The sequence below is a fragment of the Engystomops pustulosus genome, chromosome 7 (assembly GCF_040894005.1).
Source record: "Engystomops pustulosus chromosome 7, aEngPut4.maternal, whole genome shotgun sequence".
Taxonomy (NCBI): Eukaryota; Metazoa; Chordata; class Amphibia; order Anura; family Leptodactylidae; genus Engystomops; species Engystomops pustulosus.
Window position 1 is genome coordinate 21,751,859 of NC_092417.1, and position 20,288 is coordinate 21,772,146.

At 42.7% G+C, this 20,288-nt stretch overlaps 1 protein-coding gene across 2 annotated transcripts; it reads left to right on the forward strand.

Annotated features, from left to right (window-relative positions):
• Positions 1-657: 657 nt before the first annotated feature.
• ANXA9 (annexin A9) lies at positions 658-19,177 on the forward strand. 2 transcript variants are annotated; one of them, XM_072114087.1, is made up of 13 exons: positions 658-749; positions 2,706-3,048; positions 7,457-7,553; positions 8,144-8,235; positions 10,188-10,301; positions 10,673-10,763; positions 12,488-12,567; positions 12,647-12,706; positions 13,159-13,249; positions 13,335-13,430; positions 15,184-15,242; positions 16,316-16,438; positions 18,950-19,177. In XM_072114087.1, the coding sequence occupies exons 2-13, from the start codon at positions 3,001-3,003 to the stop codon at positions 19,010-19,012; spliced, it is 1,014 nt and encodes a 337-aa protein (XP_071970188.1). In that variant the 5' UTR covers positions 658-749; positions 2,706-3,000; the 3' UTR covers positions 19,013-19,177. The 2 variants fall into 2 exon arrangements, with proteins under 2 accessions (XP_071970188.1, XP_071970189.1); XM_072114088.1 differs by lacking the exon at positions 658-749 and having other exon boundaries at positions 2,695-3,048.
• The last annotated feature ends 1,111 nt before the right edge of the window (positions 19,178-20,288 follow it).

Consider the following 20,288-nt stretch of genomic DNA (forward strand, 5'->3'; position numbering starts at 1 on the left):
AACTGATGGTAGATTCCCTTTAAGGATGACGAATACTGGGGCAGATTTACTTACCCGGCCCATTCGCGATCCAGCGGCACGTTCTCTGAACAGGATTCGGGTCCGGAGGGGATTTATGAAGGTAGTTCCTCCGCCGTCCACCAGGTGGCGCTGCTGTGCTGAAAATCATCTGAACGCGCCGGAATACTCCGAGCTGGACCAGGTGAAGGTAAGCGCTTCCCAAGCGACACATTTTCGGTTTTTAAATGCGGCGGTTTTTCCGAATCTGTCAGGTTTTCGTTCGGCCACGCCCCCCGATTTCCGTCGCGTGCATGCCAGCGCCGATGCGCCACAATTCGATCGCGTACGCCAAAATCCCGGGGCAATTCAGGTACAATCGGCGCAAATCGGAAATATTCGGGCAACACGTCGGGAAAACGCGAATCGGGCCCTTAGTAAATGACCCCCAATGTTTTCAATGTGCTGCCCCCTGTGGACACTAAAGAATATAACATGTGACTCCTGAAGCACCAGATTTGCTTTGTGTAAGTAAAAAATACAATTGTCCAGCGATGGAGGAAAATTATGTGAAGGACAATGGCGGCTCGGTGCAGGTTACAGTATTATAGAGTCTATTCCCTGTAGCGTACAAGGGAGGGGGATGTAATACACAGCCAGAGCTGACAGTCACCTGATTCCCCAAATCCGCCCCTGTGCCAGTGAATAGAGAGGGATCCCCACCCAGACGCTATTCATCAGCCTGGCTCCATGTAAGTACTATAGTCTCCTCAATGCTACATGTATCATGTATATACACAATGCTCCATGTATCTGTACAACACAGGATCACAGAGTATTTTCTGATCAAAGTTTTTGTGGAATGATGACCGCACCCCTGTGGGCACCTCTCTTATCTCTACACACTGGTGACCCTACACAGACACTGTATTAACCCTACTAGCGGGATATCTAGAAGTATGATATGCTTTCTGGGGCAACAAGAGCAAATTTTAAAAATTTTTTTTATCCCATTTATTCCTGTTTATGTATTTTTTTTGTAGTTTTCTTTTAACTTTGTAGCTAGGAAATAAAATATTAAGTATAGGAAAACAATCAGCAAGTTGTATTATAGAAAGAACACATGAAGAAACCATTGTCAGGCCGCGCGCTATGGCGCAAAGCTAAAAATCGAAATAAAAAATTGCTAATCGCTATCGGTGGGGAATAAAAAGAGAATTTATGACTTATATACAACCTGCAGGTTACTTTCTGTGGGACATAAAAATGGGGTAACAATCAGCAAGTTGTTCCTTCTGCCGTACGGCAAAGATCCACCGGCTCCTCACTTTATGCAGTAACCAAACTTTGCAAACAAGCAGCAAGTTACTATCAGTGCAGTATAGTATAAAAGATGTAGAGACAATCAGCAAAGTCCTCTAGAGAAGAATAAAACACTATGGAAACAATCAGCAGGATGCTCACTGGCAGCAGATTCTTATGTCACCCATTAGGACCTACCCTAAGTTTCTGATATCATCTGTGGAAAACTGCTTGTAGTCTTTCAGGTGTTGTGGATGCATTGGGGCTTATTTACTAAGGGTCCCGTGGCTGCGTTTCCGTCTGGTTTTCCGACGTTTTCAAGGTCCGCACCGCTGGGACAGGGATTTAGATTGGAATTGTGGCGTACACGATCGGATTTTGGCGCATTGGTGCCGGCTTTCATGCGACAGAAATCGGGGAGCGGGCCGCCGGACAATCCGTCCGATTTGGAAAGAGCACGGGATTCAACTTTAAAATTGTGTCCTATCCAATGCACTTACATGCACCAGGAAGAAGATGGTGTACTCCGGCGGACCTGAGCGGGGAAGCGACACATGCAAGAAATCGGGCGCACAATGTTAGTGAACGCGGCACAGTACATTCTCGGATCGGGAAACGCGCAGGACCGGGTAAGTAAATGTGCCTGTTGGTTTTCCCCTTTCAACAGGGATGTTGACTTTACTGCGACATGGTCTCACGAAGCTGCCCCTTAGAGTAGTCCCTGTGTAGATGGCACAGGCACTGGGTGGTCAAGAAATGCATCATGGGGTTAGGCAAGGAATAGTCAATAGTCAAGCCGAGGTCAATGAATGTTCTATTGGACTGAAGGGAACCTGTCATGAAGACTTAGACTCATAAGCTGTCACCAGCTTGTCATGGAGGAAGAAGAGGGTCCTACTCAGGTGTCCCCTTCTGCATAATGATCTATAGTTGAATCAGTGCTTCATCATAAATGACCATAACCTGCCGCCACCATGACTTATCATGTCATGTCCATCTACCTGGACTACGGGACATCAAGTCAGGAGAGGACAACCCAGTATGACTTTATGCTGCCCCATGACTCCTTATACATAACTTGATTTAGTATCCTACTTTATAACAGGTTGGTGGTAAATTGTTGGTCTAAATCCTTAAGGAGGACAGCACAGAGCTGTGGTCAAGACTCACTAGCATTCTCATAGGGGAACGGCAAGTCAGGACAAGTTATAGGTGCATAGATCAATAATCACATTCCTTCAATTCTTGGTCCACCCATATAGATAAGTACCTGCGGAGACATTGTGAGCTGCTCATGATGTCCTACATAATACTTGCTAGAGTAGTACATTGCCATTCAGCAGGAGGAAGTGAAAGTGATAATGTCCCTGAGGACTGTAACATTGCGGTGTATTGGTGTATTACAGGCGGAGGGCGGTATGTAAAGGTATGTTTGTCATCCTGGATGGAGCCTTTCTGCCAACCAGCGCTTCAGCTACTTCCACATTCTTTGACATTTTTCCATTGAAGAGCAAAGGGCTGTCCACTCCCATCGTTCCTCGCTACGGGACAGGCTCTGTGCTTGTTTAAGAACAGCCAAAACCAGTTATTCACTTTCAATAAAAAGTCAGATCCTGGGCTGCTGCAAACTTCTGCCTGAACACCACCAGGAATCTTCACTAAAAAACCTTGTGTATATTCCAGACTGAACCTTGAGGAGCAATGACGTTGACTCAAGAAATCCTAAGTTCTCTCCACCTGGCAGATAAGGTGAGTCATCATGAGATTTAGAGACACATTTCGACTCTACTTCTAAGGTCACGGAAGGCAACGGAGACCTCTGTTGGAGAATGAGCTGCCACAATTTCTGATTCTGATTGGAGATATGTTTTGGCACCGGGGTCTACAGAGATGTCAGACTCTACTCATAGTGTAGAACCAGGGTGGGCCATTGGGGACATGCACCAGAAGATGAGATCTCCTTCACCTCAGTATATTTTATTGCTGGCCATCAGGGCAGTGCTGGAGGTCATAGTAGGGCTTGTCCTTCTTGATAAACAAGTGGTCACAAGTGGTCAATCTTCTCCAGCAGGTAGAGCAGGTCTGTCTAGAAAAGAAATGACCAGGGGTCTGTCAGTTGGGTTGATAATCTTGTTGATAGTCCCACTACTTTGATGGTGTGAGGGGGTTTCTTTGGCTATTGTCATGATGGATATTCCAAGCCTTATCTGCTTAGTATCTGAGATACTTTGCACCAGTTTCTATAATCTGGGGATTACTGTATGAAAAACTGACTTTAGGATACTGAAGAAAGGTCAACTTGGGTGGGCAGAACATACAACTTGTTGATAATAATGGACAAGCCACCAAGCGTTGATCATGTAGGGTTGGATTTTTATCCTGAAGTTGGCTATATCTTCCTCCAAAGTGAGTCTTTGACATGATTGACATAAAGTTTTGTTTGATTTTGGAAAGCCCGGGATCCTGCTTTATCAACCAAATGCATAAAAAGTGCCTTGTAGAGTGGAGAATCTCAAAGGTTCCCTACAAACCTTCTTAAACCCTTCAGAAGGCCACACAAGGATTAGGTTTTATTGGGTTTTCTTCGTCAAAGTCTAGAGAGAGCCCATCTTTCATCGGAGTCTTCCATCCATAGAGTCTAAAACTAAGAAATAACATGACATTTAGGTCTTCAGTTTCATTCATTTCATTGTAGAGAGACTGAATATGTGACCTTCTGCCTGAAGTGAAAGGCCCATCCTTGAATTCCAGTGAGCAGATACCACATATCTTATGGCTTTATACTATTTTAGTTTGTATACATACTTCCATCAGATGTATGAGCAGCAGATCATCTGGGTCCCATTGATATAGTGTGAATCCTCTAAGATTTTGTATATTTAGTTTCACTATTGATATATTTTTAATGGGAATGGATGTGGTTTGGGATAAGATATAGAATATTTGGCCACAGGAGCTCCAAAACATTATGGACCTGCAGCAGGGGCTCCATGGATGGACCTCATTATAAGAACATGGTGTCATGTGGCAGTTTTTATACAGACGGTCCCCTACTTAAGGACACCCAACTTACAGACGACCCCTAGTTACAGACAGACCCCTATGACCTCTGGTGACCTCTCTGGATGTTGCTTTAGTCCCAGATTGCAATGATCAGCTGTAAAGTGTCTGTAATGAAGCTTTATTGATAATCCTTGGTCCCAGTACAGCAAAAAATGTTTAAACTCCAATTGTCACTGGGGCAATTTTTTTTTCTGGATCTACAATAATAAAATATATAGTTTTGACTTGCATACAAATTCAACTTAAGAACAAACCTCCGGAGCCTATCTTGCACATAACCCATGGACTGCCCGTACTTAAATCTACTTTATTACAAAATATTTCTTAATGTTGAGGTGATTTTTTAATGTCCGTTCCCTAGACTGGTATATACCATTCATTATCCCACTCCGGGAATGGGGTATTACCTGTTGTCTGTCGTGCTGTACTTGTTCTTGCTCAGTTTTGTCAATGAAACTGTCACTAATAATAGTCGCACACAATCCTAGCTCTTCCAGTAAGCAATGTCATCCACATTCTTTTCTATTCTTATTTCACAATTTGCTCATTTGTTCATCCTGAGCACCCTGGTTCATGCCTAGAAGGACATAGCTGTACTTGACAATGAGAAGCCACTAATGTTGGCCTGTGAGAGCGTGTCTTTGGCCCATTCCAAAGTGGATTTTGTTATAGTAAGCGAGAGAATAGAGGCTACAAGGAGACCCACATGTCAGATGGAGAAGGTTTTGAGCCATGAGATAGTGGCCCTCGCTGCAAAGAGCTATCCTTAGAAATAGGATTTAGACCCTAACCAGCGGTCCGGTTTAAGTCTTCCTAGAATGTAACAAGTTCATCAGTTATCTTCAGTTCCTCTGTAAAAATGTTCCGGCCTTAGGCTGCATGTACACGACCGTATGGGAGACGTATGTATGGCATAGATGGCAACGGCCGCACGGAGCGATAGGATGCTGCACAGGTGTGGCACCGTACCGCTTCATACACGGGAAAAAGATAGGACATGTCCTATCTGCCCGTACAAAGTGCATTGCTATGGAGAGGGGGGTCACTCCCATTTTGCAACCCCCCCCCCCATACGGCCTCATACTGTATAATTTCAACTTTGTGGCCCCCATACTGTTTATACTGCTTATAATTCCCCCTTTCCTTTACCTCCCCCCATTACTAATTCATCCTTTTATTATCCTCATATAATGCCCCCCCCCCCATTTTCTCAAAAACAAAACAACTAATACTTACCTCCCCTGGTTTCCGTGTAGCACTTGTGCTTCCTCTCCTTCTCTAAGCAATTCTCAACAGAGCTGGCACCGTGACATCATCACCCCCGAGGATGTAGATAGAGTTCATTTGAGGACTGTCCTTCCGCTACCCAGGACAGTGGGACAGACCCCGAAATCTAGGACTGTCCTGCTAAATCCGGGATGGCTGAGAAGTGTGCAGGAGGCTTTGAGGAGCTTTTTGATGGGGCCTGTATACTCCATATATCAAATATACCAAATATCATACTATATATGGTATATAGGGAGAGGGAACACTAAAGTCATACAGGATTTGCTGTCCTTGGTAAAACAAAAAGGGGCTCTAATGAGAGGTGTAGATTGTAGTCTCTGTCTTTTTGCAAAAATATTATATTTGGGTGGGATTTAGATGCTATGGACCCCTCTCTTCAGTATGAGGATTGTACTTAGTGGGGGGGCTTATGTTGTTTTTTCTGCTCCTTCTGATAAATTATTCACAGCGCCCCCCGGAGGAGCACCTGACGCCTTTTCACATCCGTCATTGTGTATATTTATCCTTTTCACGTCCGTAATAATTGTATTATGTGTCACAAAGCAGCAGTAAGCGAGGAGACAATGGCAGCTATTCCTGTCCCACCAGGAAACAGATTGTCCGTATCATTCTCAGCGCACAGAGCTTTATTAATACAGACCTGGTTGTACGGTCGCCGCCTGCAGAGCCGGGGCTTCCTCAGCATTGTGATACGTCTTAGTTACAGATCTGAAAAATTCAATCTAACTCAAACCTTTATGTCCCATAATTAAACACCTTTGTCCTGTGCCCTGTTGGTTCAGATGGGGACGTCGGTGCCTCTGATGGGTGAAAGGTCAATATGGCAGGTGACCTTTCCAGCGACACTATAACTCCCAATGTGGTTATCAACTACACCTTTTAGTAGCCATTGGGGGTCATTTACTAAGGACCCGATTCGCGTTTTCCCGACGTGTTACCCGAATATTTCCGTTTTGCGGCGATTTTCCCTGTATTGCCCCGGGATTTTGGCGCACACGATCGGGTTGTGGCGCATCGGCACCAGCATGCACGCGACAGAAATCGTTTACTCATTTACTCAGGGTCCGCGTCCCGCACGATTTCCGATGTGTGCCACATATAGAAGGGTTTTTTGGCACACGCGATCGGATTTTGGCGCATCGGCGTCGGCTTTCAGGCGTCAGAAATCGGGGATTCAACATTCAAATTTGTGTCGCAAGCCAAGCACTTACATGCACCAAGAAGAAGAAAGTGAACTCCGGTGGACCTGAGCGGGGAAGCGACACATGCAGGATATCGGGCGCACGATCTACGTGCATCGTGGCACAGTGCAGGATCGTCGGGGAACACACCTCGGACAGCTAAGTAAATGTGCCCCGATGTTCCAGAAAACTGATTTAACTTGAGGCTACACCCTTTAATCCCTGTGTAGATATCCACCAGGTACCTACCTCGAGTATCAATTTAGTATCAATTTAGTTGCAGCTGAAGACATATGAATGTGTGACACCAAAGGGAGAGGCAGAGATATAGACAGAGAACAGGCCAAGGTCAGGTAATTTTTGTAGGGACACAAGGAGACTAAGGAACATTTCTTGTGGAATTGATGGAGAATGCAGGACATGTGCTGGCTCTTTGAGAAGATGGCAGGGCACGATCTAGCACTCGGACCAGTGACTACATGGTGGGGATGGAGCATATGTACCCAGAATCCTCCCCTTTAAGCAGTCAATGTTAAAATGAATTATTTTCCATCTTTAAACCTATATGTTTATACACCTCAGCCCCCCCGAGAACTAATCCACGTCTTTTCTGACATCTCCTCCAGCTTTCCGCTTGGGATACACTCGGCACCATAAAACCTTTTAAGAATTTTGATCCAGAGTCCGATGTGGACAGAATTAATGAAATACTGACTGAGAAAGGTAAGTTATAGACTTTCATATAAATGTCTTAATACGACCATGAACTACCTGTACCATTCCATTTTAGTACCTAGAACATGTTTAATTATTAATGCGCCCCCCATATTAGTAACCATCACAGTGCCCCCTATAAAAGTACCCTTCACAATACTTCATGTTACTTCATCATAGTACCCTTCACTGTTCCCCCTATACCAGTACTCTTCACAATACCTCCTATCATAGTACCCTTCACTGTTCCCCCTCACCAGTACTCTTCATGGTGCCCCCTATATCAGTACCCTTCACAGTGCCCCCTATATCAGTTCCCTTTCAAGTGCTCCCTATACCTGTATCCTTTATAGTACCCCCGTTACCAGTACCCTTAATAGCACCCCCTATGCCACCACCCTTCACAGTGCCCCCTATATCAGTACTCTTCACAATTCCCACCATTATAATAGTACCTTCACAGTGCCCCCTATATTAGTACCCTTTATAGTAACCCCCCATACCAGTACCCTTAGAAAAAGCCCCTTTTGCCACTACCCTTCACAGTGCCCCCTTTCCATAACATGTATATAAGTCATTCCCATCCTGTTTCTTGGCAGGTAACGTGCAAACCATCATCGACATAGTGACCAATCTCAACAATGACCAGAGACAAAAGGTGGCCCAACTATACAAGGCAGCACTGGAGCAGGTAACAAGGAGCTGTACTCATATTTATTATTATATCAAATCTTGTGAACAAGAATGGGGAATAACAAGAATTTTAATTCATAATCCAATAATCCAATAACTGGTATATTGGAAGGGCCTAAAGGGCTTCTCAGTTCCCACATTAACACCAACCCCTAGATTTACCTAATGCAAAATAATAGCTATTGTATTGTGGGGACAGCGTTACCCTCGATACCCGAGTGCCATTACCAGTGATATGGGTGAGTTTCACTTATCATAGGTTTAACTATAGGGAAGACCTTGGGTCATTTTTTTATATACATATGTATTGTTGTACTTCTTTTTACTTATGATGCCGTTCACTAAACCCTATACCAGGCCGATTAGAGATCGTTCTATGTTACTTCTGCACCTTTTTTTACCGCTCATTGTTTTAATGATGTGTTTAATAAACATAATTCATAAAGTTTATTACATTAAAGTATTGTCCCTTGGTTTAATTTTCCCATTTCTGGGATACAATAGATATTACTAGATATTTATTATATTATATCTTATATAAACATTAAATAAAAGTATTGAAAACTACCAAAGAAATACACTACCTAATATAATGATGAAATCAAGGCAGCAGAAAGTAGAGCAGAAAACCACTGGAGAGGGAACCACAAGGGTAGTCCAACAGTATAAGAGTAGCCTAACATAATAAGGGTGGTCCAATGTTACTTGGGTGGTCCGACAATGCAAGAGTCATCTAACGTTATAAGAGTGGTCCAAATATTACAAGGGTAGTCCAACACTACATGGGTGGTCCAACATTATAAGGGTAGTCCGACATTACAAGAGTCATCCAAAGTTATAAGAGTGGTCCAAATATTGCAAGGGTAGTCCAACACTATAAGGGTGGTCCAACATTACAAGAGTGGTCCAAATATTACAAGGGTAGTCCAACACTATAAGGGTGGTCCAACATTACAAGAGTTGTCTAACATTACATTTGTGGTCTAACATTACAAAAGTCATCCAACATTACAAGGGTGGTCCAACATTACAAGAGTCATCCAACATTACAAGGGTGGTCCAACATTACAAGAGTCATCCAACATTACAAGGGTGGTCCAACATTACAAGAGTCATCCAACATTACAAGGGTGGTCCAACATTACAAGAGTCATCCAACATTACAAGGGTGGTCCAACATTACAAGAGTCATCCAACATTACAAGGGTGGTCCAACATTACAAGAGTCATCCAACATTACAAGGGTGGTCCAACATTACAAGAGTCATCCAACATTACAAGGGTGGTCCAACATTACAAGAGTCATCCAACATTACAAGGGTGGTCCAATATTACTAGAGTCATCCAACATTACAAGGGTGGTCCAACATTACAAGAGTCATTCAACATTACAAGGGTGGTCCAATATTACTAGAGTCATCCAACATTACAAGGGTGGTCCAACATTGCAAGAGTCATCCAACATTACAAGGGTGGTCCAATATTACTCGGTTTCCGACTACAATGATGGTCCAATATTACAATGGGGGTTTCAAGTAAAATCAATGCTGCCACTTATGTTTTTCTCAGCTAGACTTGTATACCTTACTACGGAGATAACATAACTTCAAAAACACAAGACCGCTAAAGCCATTCACTGGTCTCATCGGTTCTCCTACTAAACACTGGACTACTTGATAAAAGGGTCTGAGATAAAGATGGTGGCCCCAGATATCAGGCACTTGGACTTGAGCATCTGAACCTCTAGATACCAGGAAGGAGATTACTGACCACCGGACTATCATGGAAGATGAATGTTTCATTGACTAGCTTGGTGTGGGCATAGGGCACATTTTGCTTTAAGAGCCACCATGTCCTATACTGCAATGTACACCAAGCACAAGTCACACAAGTGTAAAAAAAAAATGTAATATTAAAAATAATATTTGATGTGCATCTTAATCCTTGTAGGACTTGGTGGAAGACATGAAAAAAGCTCTCTCAGGAGATCTTGAGAAGGTCATAGTTGGGCTCCTGAAGACTCCTGCAGCCTTTGATGCCCAAGAACTTAAATCAGCGATGAAGGTGAGAAGATCAGCTATGAATGATCTAATCCAACATAATTGAGGACTATGTTAGAAGTTTCTTTAAGGATTAGGTTGGGTCTTCATCATGACCATGTGGTGGAAGTAAGCTGCTGCTAGATGCCTCTTCTTTGAGAACAAAGGATTGGGAATGTTGGTCATTTGGCATCTCTTACACGACATGTCTCATGAAAAAGGGGTAGGATACCCCCACACACATTAGATTTGGTATGTTCCACCGACATTCACCCAATGTGTATGACGTTTCTATAGTACTGAGGACCTCACAGGGTGGTTGCATCAATATTGGCATCCCAATGATGAACTAAGAAAGGTCCAGAGGGATTCCCATAATTCTATCTTCTAATGCAGGGTTTAGGTACCGATGAAGCAACATTGACGGAAATCCTGTCCACAAGATCCAATGATCAGCTCAGAGAAATTCGGACATGTTACACGCAAGGTAAGTAGACAATACAAAGTTCAGCCTCGTAAATTATAATGTTTTCTTAAAGGCAATGGTATTTTGAAAAAAAAACTTACGGGAGGCGGTTCGTTCGCGAAGTGATGGGATTATAGAGCTTCCCTCTGATACCTGAATGTAGCAGAGGAGCTGTACATAGATAATATTGATGTGTATAATATTACTATGATGCCTAATCTAGGCCTCAGCCTAATGTAGTACAGTATAGATGTCACTGACTCAGAATGAGATAACTCTGCTCATTCTGTCCCAGTCTATAAATGTCTGATGGGAGTATAAGACCTCCCTCAGATGCCTGATGGTAGCACAGACCTTATCGATGTGTATAATATTACTATGATGCCTAATCTAGGCCTCAGCCTAATGTAGTACAGTATAGATGTCATTGACTCAGAATGAGATAACTCTGCTCATTCTGTCCCAGTCTATAAATGTCTACAGGAAGTGATGGGAGTATAAGACCTCTCTCAGATGCCTGACGGTAGCACAGACCTTATGGAAGTGTATAATATTACTATGATGCCTAATCTAGGCCTCAGCATAATGTAGTACAGTGAAGCTGTCAATGACTCAGAATGAGATGACTCTGCTCATTCTGTCCCACTATATAAATGTATACAGGAAGTTATGGATGTGTAGCACCCTTCAGATCCCTGAAGGTAGTTCAGTGGAGCTGTCATTGACAGAGAATGAGATAACTCTGCTCATTCTGTCCCAGTCTATAAATGTCTACAGGAAGTGATGGGAGTATAGGACCTCCCTCAGCTGCCTGATGGTAGCACAGAATGAGATTTCTCTGCTCATTCTGTCCCTGTCTATAAATGTCTGATGGGAGTATAAGACCTCCCTCAGTTGCCTGATGGTAGCTTAGACCTTATCGATGTGTATAATATTACAATGATGCCTAATCTAGGCCTCAGCCTCATGTAGTACAGTATAGCTGTCATTGACTCAGAATGAGAGGACTCTGCTCATTCTGTCCCACTATATAAATGTCTAAAGGAAGTGATGGATATAAAGATGCCTGGAGGTAGTACTGTGGAGCTGTCATTGACTTAGAATGAGATAACTCTGCTCATTCTGTCCCAGTCTATAAATGTTTTCAGTAAATAATAGGAGTTTAGCCCCCTCCCTCAGATTTCTGAAGGTAGCAGAGGGGCTGTACACAGACCTTATTGAGGTATATGATATAACTATGATGCCTAATCTAGTATAGCCTCATCTAGTATAGATGTCATTGACTTAGAATGAGATGACTCTGCTTATTCTGTCCCAGTCTACAAATCTCTACAAAAAAGTTTAACTCCCATTCCTCAGGTGCCTGAAGGTAGCAGATGGGCTGTACACAGACTTGTATTGATGTATAAAAAATTACTGATACCTACTTTAGGCCTCAACCTCATGTAATAGAGAGGATCTGTCATTGATTTTGAATGAGATGACTCTGCTCGTCTGTCCCAGTCTATGCTGCAGAGCTGATAACAGAATTAATATCCAAGATAATACATAAATAATGTGACATATGATGAGAAATTCATATTTTTGCTGAATATAATGGAAGATATCAGATCTTTTCAATGTTGTCAAAATGTAGCAACTCTTGTAGGCTTCAGGACTACACGTGTTAATATCTATAGCACCTACACTCCCCATTTTGGCTGTTGAGGTTGAGGCTAAAACCTCTTATTTTGTATCCAAAACAGAATATAAAGTCGAGCTGGAAAAGAATATAACTTCAGACACCAGTGAGCCGTTCACCGGACTCCTCCTAGCACTGGCCAAGGTGACAATACACACAGAGCAGTTATCAATGTCCTTACTGTATATGAGAATATTACTAATAATATATGTGTCCATTCCAGGGCAAGAGAGAAAGGGATTCTGGGATAATTGACTACGGCCTCATTGAGCAGGAGTCAAAGGTTGTATCCGACTTTGTATAGTTACAATGCTCCACCTAGTGGTAGAAATTGGTACAGGCTCATTTATTTAAAGGACATCTACCACCAGGATGAAGGATTGTAAACTAAGCACACTGACATACTGGTGTGTGCCCCGTCTGGTGGGATCTGCTCTTCTTTAAGCTACCTATGCCCTAGTTTTTAAGAAAAAGGCTTTAAAAATCATGCAAATTAGCCCGAGGGGCTCCAATTAACACCTATGGAGCCCAGAGCCCCCCAGGCTAATTTGCATAATTTTTAAACCCTTAAGAAAAAAAAATAGGGCATACGAAGCTAAAATATGAGCAGATCCTGCCAGAGGGGGGCACACACCAGTATGTCAGTGTGCTTGGTTTACAATCCTTTATCCTGGTGGTAGATGTCCTTTAAAGGAGAATTCCACCTTTAATTGATGCATTTGATATTTGGATCAGATGCTGAGTGAACTCGGACCCAAGAACACACCCAACAGCGCCCATTGGATCAGTATTCTGACAGAACGCAACCATGGACACCTTAGGAGAGGTACGGTCCTAAAAATGGCTGCCTTGAAGGCATAATGATACAAGACATTGCTCACTTTCCTCACATTCACTATATCTAATCTTAGTGTTTGATCAGTTCAATAAATCGACATCGGTGGATATAGAGGAACATATAAAGAAGAATTTTAAAGGCGACTTCCAAAAAGGTCTATTGACATTAGGTAAGTTTAGAGTCACAACCCTACTAAGCTGTACACCATAGTTTCCCAGACTAAAGATATTCCAGGGGAAAGTACCACCCCCCTGATTAGTTTTTTTGGAAGTACAGCTCCATTTTCTGTATAGTGGTTGGTTTGGGTAACTGCATCTCAATTGCCATTGCAATTATTGGGAGCAGAGCTGTAGTGACACAACCCTGCCACTACACTAAAAAGGGATCTGGACTTCAGTCACCTTCCCATGCTGCTTTTCTGCTGCCAGGATTGGCTGATCAATCGTGGTCCCATGTGTCAGACCCCCAGTAATCTGATATAAAAGACCAAACCTATGGATAGAAAATCAGTATTAATAAACTGCAAAACCCCTTTAAAGGGAATCTGTCATCAGGTTTTACCCCACTAAACTACTACCCCCTCAGGTAGGGGATCTAATGTCCATTCTAGAATTCCCTCTTTCATGTGAAATGTCACCTCTTTACCTATAAAAAAATCTCAACCATCAGGCAAATATGACTCGTTTCACCTCATTTTCACATGAGATGAGTCAAGTTTAGTGGTTGCAGGGGGTGTGTCACATCAGAAGCCTCCTATCTTCTGTTCTATAGCACCTACAAACATGCTTTTTGTGACATATTAAAGATAAGAATCTTGTCTTTCAGAACACATCCTATGGCTTTGTGATCTGCAGAACCAGGGATACCTGCAGCTAAAGATGTAGTTGGAAATGCAAGTTGCAGATAAAGATCCAGTTCTATAGTTGCCTGTTTGTCCATTTCTGTAGATCACAGAAAAATAAGCTTGATGGTATCTGAAAGATGAGATTTATATCTTTAATATGACTAAAAAATGTTTCGGGGTGCTATAGAACAAAAGATAGGGGACATCTGAGCTGACACTACCCCTGTAACCAGTAAAATTGACTAATCTCATGTGAAAATAGGGTGAGAAGAGTCATATGTGCCTGAATTTGAGGGAAGATATTTTATAGGTAAATGGGTGAAATTTCATATAAAAGAGGGAATATTAGAAAGGACATTTCATCCCCTACCTGTGGGGGGTAGTAGTTTAGTGGAGTAAAATCTGGTGATAGGTTTCCTTTAAGGGGATTTAAGGAAAAAAACTTCTATCATTGTTCAAATCTCATTAATTCAAGTTCACTGTTTGCTGTCAGTGGATGGGAATATTTAATAGTATATGTTAAGAGGCTGACAATACATCTGAAGTCTTCGCTATTACACAGCGGAGGGTTTGTTACAGGGTGTAACAGATTCCTGCGGATGCGTTGCAGGAATATGATCAGGACCGGTTGGCAGCAAATGGTTCTAACAACTAAAAGCAAGCAGAGATCTTGAAAGAGTTGATGAATAAAACATTTCAATACTGGTAGTCCCCGGGTTGCATACAAGATAGGGTCTGTAGGTTTGTTCTTAAGTTGAATTTGTATGTAAGTCGGAACTGTATACTTTATAATTGTAATCCCAGCCAAAAATTTTTGGGTCTCTGTCACAATTGTATATTAAAAATGTTGGGTTGTCATAAGAACCAGGATTATCACTATAGCTTCATTGCAGACATCATTTATAACTGTTACAGCTGATTATTGTAGCCTAGGACTAAAGTACAGTAAATTACCAAAATACAGAGGTCCGTTTGTAACTAGGGGTCGTATGTAAGTCGGGTGTTATTAAATAGGGGACCGCCTGTACATGACAAACCGTCAGTACTTAAAATAACATCTCGTATGTTCTCCTCCTAGTGGCCGTGATTAAGGACACCCCACTTTACTTCGCAGACAAACTGTACAACTCTATGAAGGTAAAAAGACTTCTTTATTATTTCATGACCCTTGTATTAGGGGCTTTTTCATCATAACCTCCCCACAGCATTAGCATGTAATAGAGCAGGTTGTACATAGTGTCCTATCTGCAGGCAGCATGTTATAGAGCAGGAGGAGCTGAGCAGGTTGTACATAGTGTCCTATCTGCAGGCAGCATGTTATAGAACAGGAGGAGCTGAGCAGATTTTACATAGTGTCCTATCTGCAGGCAGCATGTTATAGAGCAGGAGGAGCTGAGCAGGTTGTACATCGTGTCCTATCTGCAGGCAGAATGTTATAGAGCAGGAGGAGCTGAGCAGATTGTACATAGTGTCCTATCTGCAGGCAGCATGTTATAGAGCAGGAGGAACTGAGCAGGTTGTACATAGTGTCCTATCTGCAGGCAGAATGTTATAGAGCAGGAAGAGCTGAGCAGATTGTACATAGTGTCCTATCTGCAGGCAGCATGTTATAGAGCAGGAGGAGCAGAGCTGGTTGTACATAGTGTCCTATCTGCAAGCCGAATGTTATAGAGCAGGAAGAGCCGAGATGGTTGTACATAGTGTCATATCTGCAGGCAGCATGTTATAGAGCAGGAGAAGCTGAGCAGATTGTACATAGTGTCCTATGTGCAGGCAGCATGTTATAGAGCAGGAGAAGCTAAGCAAGTTATAATTGGTGTCTTATCTGCAAACAGCAGGTTATAGAGCAGGAGGAGCTGAGCAGTTTGTACATAGTGTCCTATCTGCAGGCAGCATGTTATAGAACAGGAGGAGCTGAGCAGATTGTACATAGTGTCCTATCTGCAGGCAGTGTGTTATAGAGCAGGAGGAGCTGAATAGATTGTACATAGTGTCCTATGTGCAGGCAGCATGTTATAGAGCAGGAGGAGCTGAGCAAATTGTACATAGTGTCCTATGTGCAGGCAGCATGTTATAGAGCAGGAGGAGCTGAATAGATTGTACATATTGTTATAGAGCAGAGGAAGATGAGGAGATTGTAACATGTCACCAATCTCTTTTGCCTATGTTTTAATAAATTTGACATGATGTTACGGATTTTCCTCCATCAGGGGCTGGGGACTAGTGACAGCACTCTTATACGTATTCTTATTTCTCGGAGTGAGGTCGATCTCTTGAGCATCCGGGTGGCTTACAGAAGGAAGTATGGAAAATCCCTCTATTCATCCATTCAGGTAACGTCTATTTTGTGCAAAATCTTAAAGAGAGATATATATGTTTTATTTCTCTTGGGTAGTGGTACAAGCACATGTATGGTGGGAATCATGTAGTAGGATAGTACCTACCCTATTCCTATCCTACTACATTCCCCCATAACAAACATCTATCACCCTATCAGATGGTGCAATTCAAGGGGCCGTATAGCCAGCACCACTATATGTCTGGTGTTACGGTTAAGGCCTATTGACTGAAATGCAGTACCGGATGCCTCCATTGACACGAGTGGTGCTGTTTCAAACAGAAAAGGAGAAGCCTTGATTCTTTTTAAAAACCCTTTATTGGAGCCTAAATGTTTACAATGACCCTGATCGTAGTTACACGGCGTAAGCTAAAGGATTAGATAAAGTCACTGTCAGCACTTCATAAACACAATAACCTATTAATTATCATGGCCTAATGAAGGCCCCTTGGCTGCAAATGCTTTTAGGATTGTAAAAACTGGAGCACGGCAAGTTTAATAGACTACAGTTGTCAGAATGTTTGGAAAAGCAAGTAAAAAATACTACATAAATATCTTTCTGTAATAAGTAAGTAACATATACACATAGTATGGAAAGAAAGTACAGAAAATGTAATGAATAAATAGTGCAAACGGATGCCTTTGAAAAGCACAGCTCACCATGCAAAAAACAAGCCCCATACTGATAGGGGAATTAAGTTCCAATGTCAACATCTGCAAAGAGTTTGTATGTTCTCTCTGTGTTTGCGTGGGTTTCCTCCGGGTCCTTCGGTTTCCTTCCACACTTCAAAAACATACTGATAGGTTGATTAGATTGTGAGACCTATTGGAATTATTCTTAACCCCTTAACGCTCTGCGCCGTAGCTCTACGGCGCAGAGGTATAAGGGATGTATGAAGAGGGCTCACGGGCTGAGTCCTCTTCATACAAAGGTGGGGGTTTTTGCATTTTGCAGAAAACCCCCACCGCCAATAACCGCGGTCGGTGCTTGCACCGATCGCGGCTACTAACCATGTGATTGCCGCCGGCAAAGTCGCCGGCGGCGTTTAAAAAACGGCGGCGCGCGGGCGCGTCATAGGGGGCCGGCGATCGGTTGCCGTGGTAGCCTCGGGTCTTCTTTTGACACGAGGCTACATGGCTTCTGCAGATTCGTTACAATGAGCCAGTGGCTCATTGTAATGAATGTGCTGCAAAAATGCCATATATTGCAATACAGAAGTATTGCAGTATATGGTAGGAGCGATCTGACCATCTAGGGTTAATGTACCCTAGATGGTCTAAAAAATAGTGAAAAAAAAAAGAAAAAAAAAGTTTAAAAAATAAAAAAAATTAATAAAATATAAAAAATTCAAATCACCCCACTTTCCCTAGAACGGATATAAAACATAATAAACAGTAAAAATCACAAACATATTAGGTATTGCCGCGTCCCAAAATGCCCAATCTATCAAAATATAAAAACGGTTACGGCCGGCGGTGACCTCCGAGGCGGGAAATGGCGCCCAAATGTCCGAAATGCGACTTTTACATCTTTTTACATAACATAAAAAATGAAATAAAAAATGATCAAAATGTCGCACAGACCTCAAAATGGTAGCAATGAAAACGTTGGCTCATTTTGCAAAAAATGACACCTCACACATCTCCGTGCGCCAAAGTATGAAAAAGTTATTAGCGTCAGAAGATGGCAAAAAATTTTTTTTCTTTTTTGTACACATTCGTTTAATTTTTGAAAATGTATTAAAACACAATAAAACCTGTATAAATTTGGTATCACCGCGATCGCACCGAACCAAAGAATAAAGTAGGTGTGTTATTTGGAGCGAAGAGTGAAAGTCGTAAAAACTGAGCCCACAAGAACGTGACCACGTGCGTTTTTTTTTTCAATTTTTCCACATTTGGAATTTTTTTTCAGCTTCGTAGTACACGGCATGTTAAAATAAATAACATTACGGGAAAGTAAAATTTGTTACGCACAAAATAAGCCCTCACACAGGTCTGCACACTTAAAAATGAAAAAGTTATGGATTTTTGAAGTTGGAGAGTGAGAAATGAGCCGAAAAACCCTGCGTCCTTAAGGGGTTAATGAAACAGCAACAACAAAAATCCACTTCTGGATTTGTTCTTCTGGTTCCTTTCCCTATGTTACTGCTGGATTCGGTCCGATAGCCTCACCAAAATGATATTAAGGTATGTGGAGGGAAGCCCCCCTTTAAGTACCAGAGAAGGGGCCATCCCTTATTATTCATCAAACCTCTTGGGACACGCATGTTTCCAATGTTATACAAAGAACAGAGCAATAGGGGGCGCTGTATTACCTTTATTCATAGAGCTGAGCTCCGCAGTGGTGAGAAGTTGTGACTATGCTGCAGATTGGGGATGAATCTTCTGATGATGGCCGACCTATCAGTCTGAGCAGCGAGCTGAGCTTCAGGGAGTATCTCCAGTATACAAGACACTTTATATGTATATATGTATGTACTGATATCATACACTTCTCTTTCAGAGTGATACCAAGGGGGATTACCGCTCCGCTCTGCTGCTGCTGTGCCGGGCAGAAGATATATAGATGTCATGGCATTATATGAACATATATGTTACTAAATGGACAATCAGTACCTGTGGCCACCATGATTCTCCCCCCCCACGGCTGCCCTCTCCTGTATAGTGACCTGTGACCCACCATTGTGCCTACATTTCATACCTGTCTAAATAAATGTGTCTTTCATAAAGATGTCCTTCTATCATTCTCAGTGATTGTAGGGATACATCATACACACAGTATAAGACTGTTATACCCCCACCATATAAGCCGCACATACACAGCACACCCACCAAATCAACCCCTTATACACAGCACACCCACCAAATCAACCCCTTATACACAGCACACCCACCACATCAACCCCTTATACACAGCACACCCACCATATCAACCCCTAATACACAGCACACCCACCATATCAACCCCTTATACACAGCACACCCACCATATCAACCCCTTATACACAGCACATCCACCATATCAACCCCTTATACACAGCACATCCACCATATCAACCCCTTATACACAGCACACCCACCATATCAACCCCTTATACACAGCACATCCACCATATCAACCCCTTATACACAGCACATCCACCATATCAACCCCTTATACACAGCACACCCACCAAATCAACCCCTTATACACAGCACACCCACCATATCAACCCCTTATACACAGTACATCCACCATATCAACCCCTTATACACAGCACACCCACCATATCAACCCCTTATACACAGCCCACCCACCATATCAACCCCTTATACACAGCACACCCACCATATCAACCCCTTATACACAGCACACCCACCATACCAACCTCTTATACACAGCCCACCCACCATATCAACCCCTTATACATAGCCCACCCACCATATCAACCCCTTATACACAGCACACCCACCATATCAACCCCTTATACACAGTACACCCACCATATCAACCCCTTATACACAGCCCACCCACCATATCAACCCCTTATACACAGTACACCCACCATATCAACCCCTTATACACAGCACACCCACCATATCAACCCCTTATACACAGCACACCCACCATATCAACCCCTTATACACAGCACACCCACCATATCAACCCCTTATACACAGCCCACCCACCATATCAACCCCTTATACACAGCCCACCCACCATATCAACCCCTTATACACAGCACACCCACCATATCAACCCCTTATACACAGCCCACCCACCATATCAACCCCTTATACACAGCCCACCCACCATATCAACCCCTTATACACAGCACACCCACCATATCAACCCCTTATAC